This window comes from Antrostomus carolinensis, unplaced genomic scaffold (genome assembly GCF_000700745.2).
Source record: "Antrostomus carolinensis isolate BGI_N321 unplaced genomic scaffold, ASM70074v2 scaffold51069, whole genome shotgun sequence".
Lineage (NCBI taxonomy): Eukaryota > Metazoa > Chordata > Aves > Caprimulgiformes > Caprimulgidae > Antrostomus > Antrostomus carolinensis.
In genome coordinates, this window is record NW_010340265.1 from 35,155 (window position 1) to 50,237 (window position 15,083).

The window sequence follows — 15,083 nt, forward strand, 5'->3', positions numbered from 1 at the left end:
AGTGTGGTCAGTGACTGGCACATTTAAAGCACTACAACAAAATTAAGGAAAAAGAAAAATCAGTTTCTTATATTAAAATTACTTTTAGTTGACTGTTTCCTGTCTGTGTCTCAGATTGGCTTTAATGCTGATCCATAAACCAGATGGGAATTCATTCTTGCACTGCTGCAAGTAGGAGAAAGCAACACATACCATTTTGTGAAACCGTGAAATTATACTGGGAAACTACATTATGGCAGCGTCATGATGTTTTTAAGATTTACAGTCTTGTAAATGCAGCCCAGGAACCTTGGAGAACAAACCACCCACTTATTCTTGCCAAGCAAATAAGGGAGCAATCTATTCCAGCTTTCCATGAATTGAATGTACTGTGTTCCAGTGTAAGACAACCACCTTCTGTTCCATGTAAAAACAATCAGGGGGTTTTAGTATAGGCATTTGACACCACAGTGAAAATCTAGAGCAATTCCTATATATGGTACCTGGGACTTAACCAAGTTGTACTTTATGGCTAGGATATATCTGGAATTGCTGGATATAAAAGAAAAGTTCTCAAAGAGTTTACCCATGACTGATTACATACGTTGCCATGATTTGCCGGACTCTGTTGGCAAAAAGAATGGGATCATTCTTTTCTTCCTCAGTAGGAACATGAACAGGCAGAAACTGAAAGAGATGAGTTATCCAATCAATTCAAGAGTCACTACTTTATTAGCAACACGGACAATTTCTTGTTATTGTTTGGAATGGGGGGAAAAATCAGCCGTGCAATGAAAGAACTGGACACTAGAGGTCTCAGCCGCCTTAGAAACCACTCGGGCTCTTCTACCCCAGCCACACAAATAATATTTAGTCTAAACCTGACTCTTAAAGATTGGTAGAAGCTGCTTTAGTATGAAAAATCAATCCTTCAAAGAAGGAAAGTATAATAAATGTGTACTTATTTAGAAAATTAAATGCTACATTGGTAAGAGAGTGAGGCTGAAATACTGTACATTCCTTTTCAAAGATCCTTTATGAGTGATGTTATGTACTAGAATAGTATATGAGAGATTTAAAATGTTTTTAACTACACACTGCAGTCCCACCTCGTACCTGTTAATTGTTTCTGTCAGCATGTGACTGGTAAGTTCCTGTAAGTTTTTCCTCTGTGATAAAAATGTTAAGGAATCTTAGTTCTGAATTGTAAGTACAGCACTAACTGGATACAAATACTGTAAAACTTTGGAACTCCAAGCAGAGTGAAAAACCCCAACAAAACAACCTCCTCCCAAACCTAGGAAACACCCCAGATATCTAAATGGCAACACATTCACTGTTGAGGATTTATTCAATGTTAACATGTAAGAAGCTGAAGTAACATTACACTAAAAATATCCTGTAGATGAATTATTCCCTAACATGGCATGAATCAGCATCTGTTTGCAAAGTCGTGTGTGTGCAGGAGTATTTTGTTCTTCCTACTTCAGCCTGCCATGTCTGCTGGCAGCTGTTTGCCATGCCTTGTCTCAGTTATGGTCAGCATTTCTCAGTCCTGCTACTGCCCACCCTGCAACCTTGCCCTTACATCCTAGAATACAGCAGTTCCAGGAGGTGCTGCTGGAGGTTCAGGGGAAGATACAGTTGCTAATTATGGGTCCACATGTTTCTTCAGTTACACTGCAGTTGCTGCTGATGCACTAATACAGTGGCAACTGTCCCATACAAATGCAGTCCATCCGGAACAGCCTTTTTATGTTTGTTTTTAAGGAATGCTGCCTTTTTATGATTAACAACAGTAAGTTTATAGAATTGGTTATCTGTCAAAGAGCCAGAACAATTTTCTGTTTAGCTAGAAGTTTTCTCCCCTGTAAGGACAGCAGGGTTCCAGCTGTTTACAGGAAGGTTTGAGATTTCTTTCCTTCTATAAGCAGTTGCCAGCTCTGTTCAAATCTGATACATGTCTCTGCTTATTGCTTCCCTTCAGAAGTCATGTAACTCTTAAATTGAGGAAGCACAGGCACACTATACAGACATAGAGAACACTGTCATTACTAGGTGAGATGAAGTAATAATTCTGAGAAGTTTTTATCTATGTAAACATGGGTCATGGTCTTGAAAGTGGTCATTACATCATTTGAGGCTGAGGTCTTGCTCAGACAGCAACCTACATTTCTGGGAGGTTAAACAACACCTTCGTCCCCTTCAAAAAACCCACCTACAATTATTCATAAAGCCAGATTGCCAGAAACCACAGCTGGGGATGAAGAATTTGGTTTCTTGGCCTCCTGAGGTGGCATGCATGATCTCACACACACCCAGCTGTTTATCTGGTGAAGACTAGTAAGTCTGCCTTCCCTGTCAAACTGCAGTCTTGTAAGAAAAATTATTCACAGCTCTTTCAGGAGCAAAAATACTTCTCTGTTCTGCTTTTGGCCTAGTCTCTCTTCTTACTGAATTTGCCAAATGCTGCATCTTTTGCAGCCCTAAGACTCACTGCCAGGTCCACTATTCAATCCTCAGCATCCACAGATAGAACATGAGCAGACGTGCGCACATACCTCCTTGGATGACAGGAGCACATCACTGCTCATGCACAGTAGGTAGAGGCAGCACAAGGCTGATAGGAGTGGAGAGGCTACTTGCTCACAGTATGGGACAGCAACAGATATGTCTGTTCCTAAAGGGAGTAGTGTGACTCCCTCCTTCCCCAGGCAAATCTGCCTCTTCTTTTTAGAAATGGAAGGACTTTTGCCTTGATGCTCAGAAATTATTCCACTTTGGGGGGACATGCTGCTGTGACAGCTGCGTATTTTTTCATGTTTCAGTTTCATGTTCTGGAACATGAAATTTATTTTTTAACAGGCAAGTTTGAGTTCTGTTCTGAAGCAGGGGAAAATAAAGCTTCTACTGGAAGGGCTACGTTAACTATTTCTTGCTCCCATGTATATAAATTACATAGATATGTCCTTCCCTACAAAACTATCAAGAGAACTGGCTCTTCAGTACACCTTCTATAAGTACATGCCTACTGCATGTACTATACAGTAACAAGCTGCTCCCTTAAAATGCATTTAATTGTTTCACAACACAGCCCATATTGCTAACTGTTAGTAGTAGCAACACTACTTGTATTCACAAAGCTTTGCACAACTCTGCTGAATTCTATGTTTTGCAAATAAACAGCAAAACCTGTCTGAATTTCTGCCATTCCTCAGGTCCCTAAGCCAACTTAGTCCACACTGACAATCCTTTGTGGTCTGGTCAGGAATGTGAAGTACTGATATTGTGAAGTGCATATGTTGTTTTAGTTGTCATTCATCTGTCTTTGTGCTGTGCAGCTGATTTTAATGATTAAGGGAACAGGTTCATTATACAAGGCTCAGCTTGCTCCTCAGTGCAAGTACCGGAGTCCTTAAGTAAGCTCTTAGTTGCAGAAACCTTTTAGACTTTAGGCTGGGAAGATGGTGAGGAAGACAAGGCTACTTTGAAGGGAGCAGGGAGATGAGAAGGTGGGAAAAATAAGTTATCTTTAACAAAACATTATTATAATTCTTATTTTAAATATCTGTAAAACGCACGTGGTGATAATTAGCAATAATTTTACAATACTTTAAAAATAAAGGCATTTCTGGCAGCTTTAGGAACTCATCAGATTAAGTGATACACATGAAGTGATACACAGATATGGACAACAAATCTAAATATATTAATCACTGTGGTTTTGTTCTTGTTTCTGAGCTATTTGTTTATTGTTTGCTAACAGTGACTAATAATGCATTTATATTAAAGTATAAATTGCCTGGTTGCTGAATCTTTACTACAAAAATATTTCTTATTCTTACCTCAACTTCTACTCTTGTGAAGAGCTGACACAGTGTCATTACACACAGCTCTTTTCTGAAGGAAAAAAGAAAGAGGAAAAAAAATACATTACGTATTTAAAAACAAAGTATTTGCACATCCATCAGCAGATGAAACTTTTTAAAGCATTGACAAAAACAGAGCAAATATTGGGCAAGGTTTTTAAGTACCTTGCAGTGAAGTTCCCTGAAATGTTGCTTTCACCATTTTTTCTACAGGGTTTCTGCATATACCTGCTGCTTGTTCACTGGGCAGGCCACTTGTTGTCTGTTGTCATGCATATTAATGATACGATACGGTTCTTTGGCCCCCAAAATGTATGTATGGAACTTTAAAGAGGTGAGTATATACTGGATTTTAAAGCTTTAAGAGCTTTGATTCTGAGAAGTAGCTTTATCTTTTATTCTCTCATCTGCAAAATAGGACCAACAACTTCCTTCTGCAGAACCGAAGGAAGGATTTGTTAGTATTTGCTCACCATTTTGAAAAACATAGTAGTGTTTATGCAAATGTGTTAATGAAGTTTCAGTACATCCAGGACCTTCAGTTCTGACTTGTACTTTTCACTGTGATTTTTAAGCAGAAATGCACATTTGCTTTTTACTTTAAATCAGATCAATTATAATAGAAAATATTCAAGCAATCTTTCTTCTGTTCTTGTTTTGGACAAAAGAAAAAAGAAAAAAGGAAAAGGCAGGATAACAACTACAAGAACCTTTCTACTTTCTGTAGGAATCCACTCTTAACGCTGAATTTTCTAAAACAGAAGGTCACAGAATCATTGAATGGTCTGGGTTGGAAGGGACCTTAAAGCTCATCCAGTCCCAACCCCCCTGCCATCAGCAGGGACACCTTCCACTAGACCAGGTTGCTCAAAGCCCCATCCAGCCTGGCCTTGAACACTTCCAGAGTATGATGGTTTTTCCTCCCAGGAAGGCACAAAAGTAAGAAAGAAGTAGTAAGTGAAAGCAGAAACTGGGTCAGGAGGTTTCTGAGAAGGAGACTGGTACTGTTCCATCCTGGCCACAATATCCAGGAAGTTTCACAAAGAGCGTGCCAGTTCTGCATTTTCTGATCTGCAGGTCTGCATGCGGGATGTTCTTCTCCTGGTTCCAGTTATTTTTGTAAAGAATCTCTAGATACTACCTCATCCATCCCTTCTCTTCCCATGATTTTGCCAAGCTGTTCCTTTCATCCTCTCACAGGTTTCGATTTGAGCCTTCATCATCCCACCACCAGGCTTAGAGCATTTCATAATTTTTAGTGAATGGGCATCCTCCTCCCTTCCACAGGAATACCTCTGATTTAATTTCTTCCTTCACCTATTCCTACACCATCTCTCATAACTGAAGACATAGCTTCTTTTCAGTCTTTTAGCATAAACACTTCATAAGGGAAAACTGTAGTGTGCTATTGAATTTGCAATGTCCTTTACTCTCGGCATGCTGATAAATGTAACAGCAGTTATAATGATAATAGCAAAAACTTTTTGGGAAACTGAAGTGGATGTTCTCATCTGAGTCAGCTCTCACAATGTCCATTCTAGGTGTGCAGGTGCTAGGATTAACTAATGATAGCTTAAAAGGTGCTTATCATCTGCACCACTAGTTCAGACGTGTTTCAAAATTAGATGCCTTAAAAATTTTAGTCACTTAGTAAATCAGTACTACTACACTTAGATACACTGCCCATTCCACATGAAAACGTGGGATATGGATTCTGCAAATCCACATTTTAATGAATGTGTTTGCCAGACATCTTCAGTGTAGCTTTAAACATTTTTTCAATACTTTAACAAAATATTTTAGCATATTAGAAGGCCACCTCTGTTGAGAAATAAACACAGATCCATTGCCTAGCTGGTTTACTGAAATATTTTTCTTATTTCAGTGACAGATACTATATATATAGCCCCTTCACTGCAATCTCAAAACGATTGCTTTTGTTGAGTCAGGCAAAAATAAAAGTTCCTAGATGTTTGAATGGAGAAAGATGGGGTAAATTAATACTTGTTTTGCCCAAATTTTTCATTTACTCTTGCATGACCTCAAATGAGATGGAGGAATGAATAAACATTTTTTTTTTCTTGTTTGTATACCATGTAGGAAACATTTATGAATTTTGATGACTATGATTGTTCCCCAAAGAAAAAGAATTTAAAATCTTTCTTTTGCTCAAGTGTAATATGCAAAACATAGGAGAAAATTAAACAAAATGGTGGCAGAGCTGGAAGTAATGCTCCCCCATTTGCAAACCCTTTCTCTACCCATTCCAATATGAAATCTACTGCCTGAAAGCATTATCCTCAAGTATTTCCTCCTCATAAAAACAGATCTAGAAGAACATGTGTCTTGGCTTAGCTGAATCTGTTTGTCAGACTGTTTAGCAACAGGGGAAAAAAATTCTAGATATAAATTTCAGTAGGATTAAGGAACTTACAGTGAATAGCCCTGCCATGTCCAGGTCACAGTATCCTAAGGAAAAATATAAAACACAGCAATGTATGACAAAACCAGAGGAAAGTTAGAGAGCAGGTAAGTTACAATATACAACAGGCACAAGTTTAGTAAAAGCAGATGATGGTTTCATAGTCCTGTAGTGACCATAAATAAAGGTGCTAAGGTGACTAGGATTCCTTGCCTTAAAAGTCTGGAAATAAGCATGGCAGACTTTTGATAATATCAACAATTGGGAATAAAATTTACATCGTTACTTACAATATTCTGAATCATTCCTTCTGATCCAAACAACGGGAGTAGAACAAAAAAACAATCTAGTAAGACTTTTTCAGAGGACTTTGCCAGTCCCTTTAGAAAGGCACCTTCATAAATATGTTTGATTTCGTTTTTAAGGACATTTCTGCATAGGTAGTCTATCATGCTTTTTCTCTGCTTTTTTTCTTTGCTTTTTTTTCCCCCTTATCCTATGTTTATTCCTTCTTGCATGTAATTTTTACAATGTATACTGCAGAACCTTAAATCCTATCAGTCAAATGCGGTATCAGTCCCCTTTAGAGGTTCACTTCAGTAGTGAAATTGATCTGTAAAAGAAGGATTTTAGAAAGGAATCTTTGCAAATGACAGTAACGATCACTTGGTTTTAATCTTAAAAAGCATTAGCAATGAAATGTTTGGTCTTTTCTGGATTTGTCGGATAAGCTGAGGTGCCTGAAGGAAGGGGGTGTTGGAGGTACTGCACGGCTCAGCTTTGCTTTTGTTCATAAACTTTGCAAGCCCCTTTGCAATAACAGCATTTTGAGCTTAAACAAAAAATTATGACCTACTAGTAGGGAAGTTGTGCGTATTTTAGACTTCAAAGTACAGGCTCTGTGGCTTTGCAGGAAGTTTCTAACTTCCGCTGCAATACTTTCCCGTGCTCCCTCTTACTTTAACTATAGCTAGGAAGCCCAGCAGTAAGTTTTTCACAGTCAGAATAGCGACTACACCATGGTGACACTTGGGAAGCCTGGCTGCTTCCAGGAGCTCTCCAGTGCTAAAGCTCAGGACAATGGATTTTTCAGTGATAAAGCAAAATATTTATTGTAGGTATCGTTTAAGTCAGGATTTTGTCTTCTATATTACTAGTTACTGATAGAAGAATGTTCTGCTTACCAGCTTGTTGGGGTATCGGATCAACACAGGCTGTACAGGGACTTGTGGAACAAAGGCACCTGCAACCACAAATTAGAATTGATTGTTAAGACTAAGCTGAATACCACAGCTGGGGGTTTTAAGTGATTCATGTAAGATTCATGGTATCTGCAAGAAGGAATTTTTAAAAAGGTGAGAAGAATGGGAAGTGTTCTTTTTGTGGTGGGGGGGTTTTTTGTGTTTTTATTTTTTGTTTTGTTTTTGTTTTTTTCTAAATCAGCAGCAGAACTACCAAGATGTAAGGACAGAAAAAGGCTAGTCTCCATTTCAAGAAGAAAGCTAAGATTCCTGGACTGTTCAAACTCATTCTCTGTGTATTATCTCCTCATTGACTGGCATTCATTTCAAAGGATGAGATGCTCACAACGCTGTTGAGCATTTCCTGAACCCTTGTCTGTTTTGATCGTCTTCATAAGTGATATGGATCTGAGCATGTAGTACTGGTTTTGTAACTTTGTGACCGAAGACACCGTAAAACAGTAAGAAAGGACAGCAACGTGGCTTTAACTGAAGTGCAGCACAACAATCTAATGATCAGTGATGCTATCAAGTACCTTTCTGTGTTAGAAACAATCTATTGGCCTGCCTTGCTAAGCACTACACAAAGAGATTTCATAACTTGGTTGCTAAGTCTTGCATGGCAAAATTTACAGGAATCTAAGATGGCATGACTATGAACTGTGCTAAAAGAACATCGTAAGTAGCATGTATTTTGGTAGTTCATCTCATAATCGAGCTAGGACAAGAGGAAATGGCCTCAAGTTGCACCAGGGCAGGTTTAGATTGGATCTGAGGAAAAACTTATTCACCTAAAGGGTTGTTAGATATTGGAACAGGCTGCCCAGGGAAGTGGTGGAGTCATCATCCCTGGAGGGATTTAAAAGATGTGTAGATGTGGCATTTAGGGACATAGTTCAGTGGTGGACTCAGCAGTGTTTATGGTTGGACTTGATGGTCTTAAAGGTCTTTTCCAACCCAAATGATTCTATCATTCTATAATAATCACAGTCAAGTTTTGGAATGAATAAGTTAGATGAAAACTGTACCTAGAAAAAAACCCAACCAACTACCCATATACATCATAGGTATTTTGCATCCTACAAAACAACACAAATCAGAAAAGTAAACTGACTAGTATAAAATAGTGGGTTTAGTGCCCCTGAAAATTTCATTATATAAGATATTACTACAGTGCTGTTGTGGAGGATGCACCTGCAGAAACACAGGCCTTACTAGAACCACCAAATTAATATTTCCCACCTTGTTTTACAACAATGATGTAACAACATCTCTCACCTTGTTTAAATGTGATCAGGCAAGATCGGTTTGTGCAGGTGCCTTCTGGGAAAATCAGTATCTTGGATTTAAAGAGAAAGAAATACATATATGCACACACGTTTCATAAGAAGATTATATTTCAGCATCAGTTACACAAAGGGTGACTTTTTATGCAAGCTCTGTGACATGTTACACTGCATCACAAGATTATCATTACTGTTTCAAAAGGAAATGAACAAATAAGAGAAGGATGCTCATAGTAATATTAACTTGATCCATCTTGATTTGGAAACAAATGCTTTGTAAGATAGGAGTTCTGAGGAGAGGCCTTTATCAGTTCAGAAATATGGTACAGGCGGCTTTCAGTGTTTCACTTGAAATATTTTAGTGTTGGTAATGATGTAAGAATTGTTCCTTTGCCAGCAGCTCCTTATTGAACTGCTGGGTATCTAAACATCAAGAGCCTGGGCTGACATGAAGTGCATAAGGTACTTGAGCATTTACAGGCACAGATGCTATCAACATGAGTTGAGATGCCAACTGTGATGAGGAGATCACAGCTTAAGGAGCAGCAGCAAAAAGCAGAGAGAGCATGTGCATCTGTGATGCAGAGCTCTGAAGGCATCACATACCACTACACAGCCTCTGAACCTGCATGACTCCAACACACCAAACACCCAGAAGGTATTAGTGTCTGAAAGGTACTAGATTGGCTGCACAGTGAGCTGCAATGTGACACACCAAATTCATCTCCCTGTGGAATAGAAGGAAGCTTTGTGTTTCTCATATCAGTACAGAATCATAAGCAGCATGCCCAAAAAACCTCAGAGCAGGTCTGGATCAAGAGTGTTCAAGGTGTGCTCCCACTTCAGTCCGAATGAACAGCTCAAGGCTAGATGAAAGAGGGCATCGTTGGGTGCCCCTCAAGAGACACAGGCTGTTCTAAGGTATGACAGAGACAGCTGCAAATACCAACTCACAGTTAGTCCTTGACTGTGCACTCTGTAATCAGAAACTGTTCGCTGGTTTTATACAAAATGGGTATGGTTCTGCTGAGCATATGTCATGAGCCGCAGAAAACATGTTAGTGACTGACCCGAGAGTAAGTAATAATCCCCTCCTTCTCCTTTGTTTGGGTATGGGGCTGGGAGAAGTGCTGATCAGAACCTCGTGCTATTGATAAGCACAAGTGCTGCCCAGCCTGTGGTGTTTTGGTTTTAGGAGGAGGGAAGGGGGAATCCAGCTACTCTGTCTTTTCTATTGTGCTAAGAGAACGCCGCCCAGGCACTCTGAAGAGGATATGATAGACGTCATCCTGTGGTCAAGTTTCTCCAAAAAAAACCCCCAAAACCCAGAGTAGGAGGGAGGTGTGGCCAGGGCAGAGGACTAGGAATCACCCAGTGACACCCCCAGTTGTACCAATGACTCAGTCTTGGAGATTCCCAGATTACTTGACTCATGGCCTATTTATGACACTGTGCATATCTAGTTTTTATCCCAAGTGCAGAATTGGTGTAAAGCCAATTCCCCTTTCCTCCCATGCTGTTTTCAGCAGAGATTAGATCTACCAGGGCTTTGCTGGAATCATTTAATCCATAACAATTTAGCAAATCAAAAGCATCAGTGTAGTTTGTAAGCACAGCATTACAAAAAAAAAAACCAAAACCAAACAAACGTTCCTAGCTTTGACATGTGCATATTTAAAATCTTCCATATAACTGACAAATTGAAAAAAAAATAATGGAGGTTCTAAAAATATTTACAGCAGCTTAGTAAAATGCATTTATGAGTCAAATTAAAGTAGCCTAAACGTTAACTAAAAAGCTTTTTGTAAGGTGCTTGCTAAGTAAAAATGATGCTTGAAATATCTAAATAATACCATTCTAAAAAAAGTGGAAAGTGTTGGTCTTCCCTACTTGAATGTTCTCCTTTTCTAGAAACTACTCAGAAAACAGAGCAGTACATTCAGGTGTAGCTGTTGAAAAGATACCTGCCCCTTGCCTCTTTTAATTTTACTCAAGAGCCATTCACTGGAAAAAAAATGAAGAAAAGGTTAACTTTTCTCAGTCATTTAGGAGGTATCCAACTGTGACTAAAGAGATCTTGTGACTTCAGCTACTGAACCAGTTGCTTTGAGTTTTTATTTGAAGTGAGTTAACCCCTAAGAAAACAAGTCAAGAACTAATTCAAAACCCAAAGCATGAATTTATACACAAGTCTGCACGGGATATCTTTGGAGAAAGGCCTTAGATCACAGGCTGTATTTGTCCAGCAGCGTGGCAATGATACTGGATTTGTAGTATCTGAAGGCAACGTGAAACCAGAGTCAATGTGACAGGAGAAAGCAGAGAGGCACTGCCAAATGAGATGTCAGTAGGTTCACAACTGCTCCAGGTCCTTCTTCTCACAAAGGATGTGTACTTCCATCCCAGCCCTCTGCCTGCAGTCAAGCAGCAGAGTTGCTGCCTCAACACTTTTCTCTCCCCCTAGAGCAACCCCTGCCCCATTAGCTCTTCAGGATGGAAAGCCATCCAAGGCCCAGGAGCACAATAGCAGCTTGCTGCTGAGGAATAACCGTGGGGAACACACTGCAGAATCTGTCACTGTTGCTTCCATGTTAAAATCTTTCACAATTCAGACCAATCTTAAAGTCTTGGTTTTCGTGCGTTATTAACCTAAACAGTGAACTGAGCTTCACTTCAGCTATTCTCCATGTGTGAAATCACTGTTTTAAGCTTAAGTACTGTTCATGCTGGAGCTTGTGCAGCCTGGGTTACCCATCTCATCAACTGCTCCTCCCCTAACTGTTGTGAGCACAGCTTTGCAACATAGCTCCTCATGCGTAAGCTAGCTTGAGAATACTGATACACATCTATCAACACAAGTCATCTGCTATGCTGAAGACAGCATATTAAGACTTGAATGGGGAGAAGAGAAAGTAAAGAGCATCCGCATTTGGAAAAGCAATTGGTACTGGCTGGATTTTAACTGGAGCATTTGTCATAAAAAAACTGTCTGGGCATCAGCCTCTTGTCTTTCTTTCCTAAACCAGTCATATACCTGAGAGCTGACTTTATCTTCATCAACAGAATCCTATTCAGCTGGGTACTCGTGGTGTTATGAGGCACAGAGAATATGGAATATAAATACATGCCAGAAGAGCAGTAGTGTATTTATTACCTGCGGCCACTGGCCTTTTGATAATGCCCGCTTAGTTATCTCGGTGACTGTATTCTTCCGTGAATCAGGGTCTTGACGAGAAACTGATACAGGCTGAACAGAACTTAAAATCGCTGTGAAATAGAAAATGTTTTATTTGTCTTATACGAGTGCTTAGAAAATACATGGGTTCAAGGTTCCCTTGTAGCAAGAACTTCTTATTCTCATACTAGGAGATAGACTCCACACAAACAGCTTTCAGACTAAACAGATAAGAAGTGTTATTATTGTCTTCATTCTGACAAATGGGAAGTAAGAGATAGAAAACATATCTACGCTGCCAGCTGAGCAGCTTTACAGTAGGTATAAATAAACACGCCAAATTCACCCAAACATTCTACTAATACTGCTGTTATTTTTCACTTTCCACACAACTCTAAGGAAGAGCCTTGATCGGGTCTCTGCTCATGGGCCACACTCAGGCCTAACTCATGCAGACTGCAACCAACAATTAGTTTGAGCCTCTGTAGAAGTAAGCTGTCCCTTTTCAGTTACAAAGCATGCCCAGCTTCTGTGTAAATTACAGAAAAAACCCCTCATTTAATCAGAAGTCTACATCAGAATGTGTGGACCTATTAAGATGTGATGAGAAACTTGGGGAAGAATTATCTTCTATGTCCCACTCCTATGCTTTTAAGAGAAGATCAATATGTTATCAGTTAGTTTATTGCCTACAAAGATTCTTCTCTGTGTTGCCTATTGAGCTTATTTTTGGGTTACTGTACAGCCAGCAGAAAGTCTACAGCTGATTCTAGTAATAATGCAAACAGGGATTCTTTTTGTGCCAGAAGGAGGAGAAAATAATAGAAGCATGAGTCATCTGATCTTTTCCATTCTCTGCATTTCCTTTTTGAGTAACTTCTCTTTTATTCTTTCCCAGTTTGACTCCCATTAAAAACATCTGTAGCAGTGCCTGCAAGTTTAAACTTAAAACTATGGCATTTTCCAGACTGCTGTAGCTTGGGTCTGTTTTGATATAACCTTCACCAATCTGTATTCTACATTTGTGGGCCACGCTGTTAAAAGACAGCAGTCAAACAGATTTCTCAAGCTACCTACTGGGAGAATTTTAAGAGAAAGCTTCTAGCCTCAGCAGTTTCAAAACATGCTTTCACTATAAATCAAATTTAAAGTGATATTATATTTAATATCTGAAAAGAAACAGCATACTTTTAGACATTTTGACCAATTCAGAAGGAGAACTTGTCACAGAGGATTTCACTGGAAATAATCTGTCGTTATGTTTGGAACCTAAGGATTTTAGAAAGTCTGCCCCTAAATCGCTTTCAGAGATAAGATTTTTGGCCTCATGTCAAATTGCTGTCTTCTAACATTTTATTCTTTAAAAAATACTTACTGCCAAATACCGGAGTTGAGAGGTTCTCTGCTCTAGACACTATTGATGGCATTCCAGTTAGGGCAGAAACAATGGCATCAAAAAAGCTTGAATGTGGAGCTACAACAAGGATTGGTGCTTCCAGCAGATTTGCTATCTTCCCTTTTACTTTAACATGGAAACCCATTACGAAGAACAAAGTACGAGTTAGGCGTGAGAGGGCTGTCTGGATCATCCTCCTTGTAAACAGAAACACAGAAATATCATCCATCTTACAGTTAGTAGTTCTTTTGTACTTGAAAAGGAAAGCCCATAAAAGATTTCGTAGTTCTCAGCAGCACTGGAGCCAGGCACAGGGTGGCAATACTACTGATCAGGAGAGTGTAGGGTGAAAGGGAAGAAATAGAATAGGGAAGGAAACATCACCTTTTCATGCTGAAACAGATTATAATTTTAAAGATAAGGCAATGCACAGCACCTTGTGAATCCCTCTTCCCAGGTACACTATTTCTCTTGCCATATTTTATAGCGTTGTAGCACACCGGGACTGCAAGGGGAGGATGGGTAATTAGCAGATTCAGTGTCCTTTTTCTAAGAACTTGGGTAACTCCGATACTGTTCTTTTACTATCAGTTTTAAACAAGTAAGATTAAATGACATTAAGGAGACATGTGCCCTTCATGGGACTTGCCATGATCTCTCTGCCTTGTTAGAATTCACTTCCTGCGTCTCCTCCTCCTGTGTGCAGCTGCAATGCATTGCAGCTAGACAGGAACTTCATTACTCTGGGGTCAGAAGCTGAACAACTGAACCCACAGCAGCAGCTGTAAAATACTCCTTCAAGGGCAGCATAGCTAAGAGGGAAGCTGTCAAAGCTAATTTTGTCATAAATTACAGCATAGCAGGAATGAGAATGGCTCCACAAAACTCCGCCTATGTAACGTTACCAAATACTTAATGAGTTTCTTTTCTCAAATATTCCTATCAGTATTATTACTAAAATAAGTCCTGGCTTACAAATAGTCTATAAACATTTTTATACAGATTTGTTTTAGCCTCAAGACAATTGACAATCTACCTATTTAAAAAGCTCCACTGTTGTAAAATACACTCATCAAAAAGTTGCTTCACCTAAATGGGTAAAACTAAGATTTGACTGAGGACTCCTCTTTAATCAAAAGGAGGAAGGGAACAAGAGGGGAAAAAAAAAAAAGGAGTTAGACCCTTGCTTTGTGTTATTAAAAAAACCCAGACCACACAGTTTTCACAAGTATTGGTCACTTTTTACCTTCTCCATCCTTTAAGCGGCACAGATCCTTTTCCAGGGTGACGAAAAGTTGCAATTGATGCCACCAGCCATGCTAGCAGTACAATGAATGCAATGCCTATGGCACGAAGGGGTAGCAAAATAATCCCCTGAAGAACAGTCTGGAAAAAAAAGAGGGGAAAAATCTTAAGAAATTGTATCAACAGGAATGACACTGATATCTGTGTCTGAACTTAAAAATACTAACATCACTGCTATGTGATTTGAAAAGGAAAGCATGAATGATTCCAGGTTCATATGGGGAAGTCGGTCATATACAGCATTTCATTTTCCCTTTTGGGTTCCTATTTCAGGTAGAACTGGAATTTGAGTTTGTGGCTTGGATGTTGTTAGACAGAGGGTAAACAGAGTTTGCTGGCTTTAGTTCATACTTAGGCTTGGTCTGCAGCATACAACCAGCTCAGATGAATCTGCCCAGCTGATATATATC

The 15,083-nt window shown here is 39.3% G+C and overlaps 1 protein-coding gene across 1 annotated transcript in view; it reads right to left on the bottom strand.

Annotated features, from left to right (window-relative positions):
- LOC104531256 (lysophosphatidylcholine acyltransferase 2) overlaps nucleotides 1-14,754 on the bottom strand; it is a gene marked incomplete at its 5' end in the record, with an annotated part of 25,447 nt that extends 10,693 nt beyond the window's left edge. The window contains 9 exon segments of the mRNA XM_010176092.1: nucleotides 3-31; nucleotides 584-666; nucleotides 3,825-3,879; nucleotides 6,283-6,317; nucleotides 7,455-7,513; nucleotides 8,790-8,850; nucleotides 11,952-12,064; nucleotides 13,348-13,565; nucleotides 14,615-14,754. Of these exon segments, the coding sequence (XP_010174394.1) occupies nucleotides 3-31; nucleotides 584-666; nucleotides 3,825-3,879; nucleotides 6,283-6,317; nucleotides 7,455-7,513; nucleotides 8,790-8,850; nucleotides 11,952-12,064; nucleotides 13,348-13,565; nucleotides 14,615-14,754 (793 nt within the window).
- Between the last annotated feature and the right edge of the window lie 329 nt (nucleotides 14,755-15,083).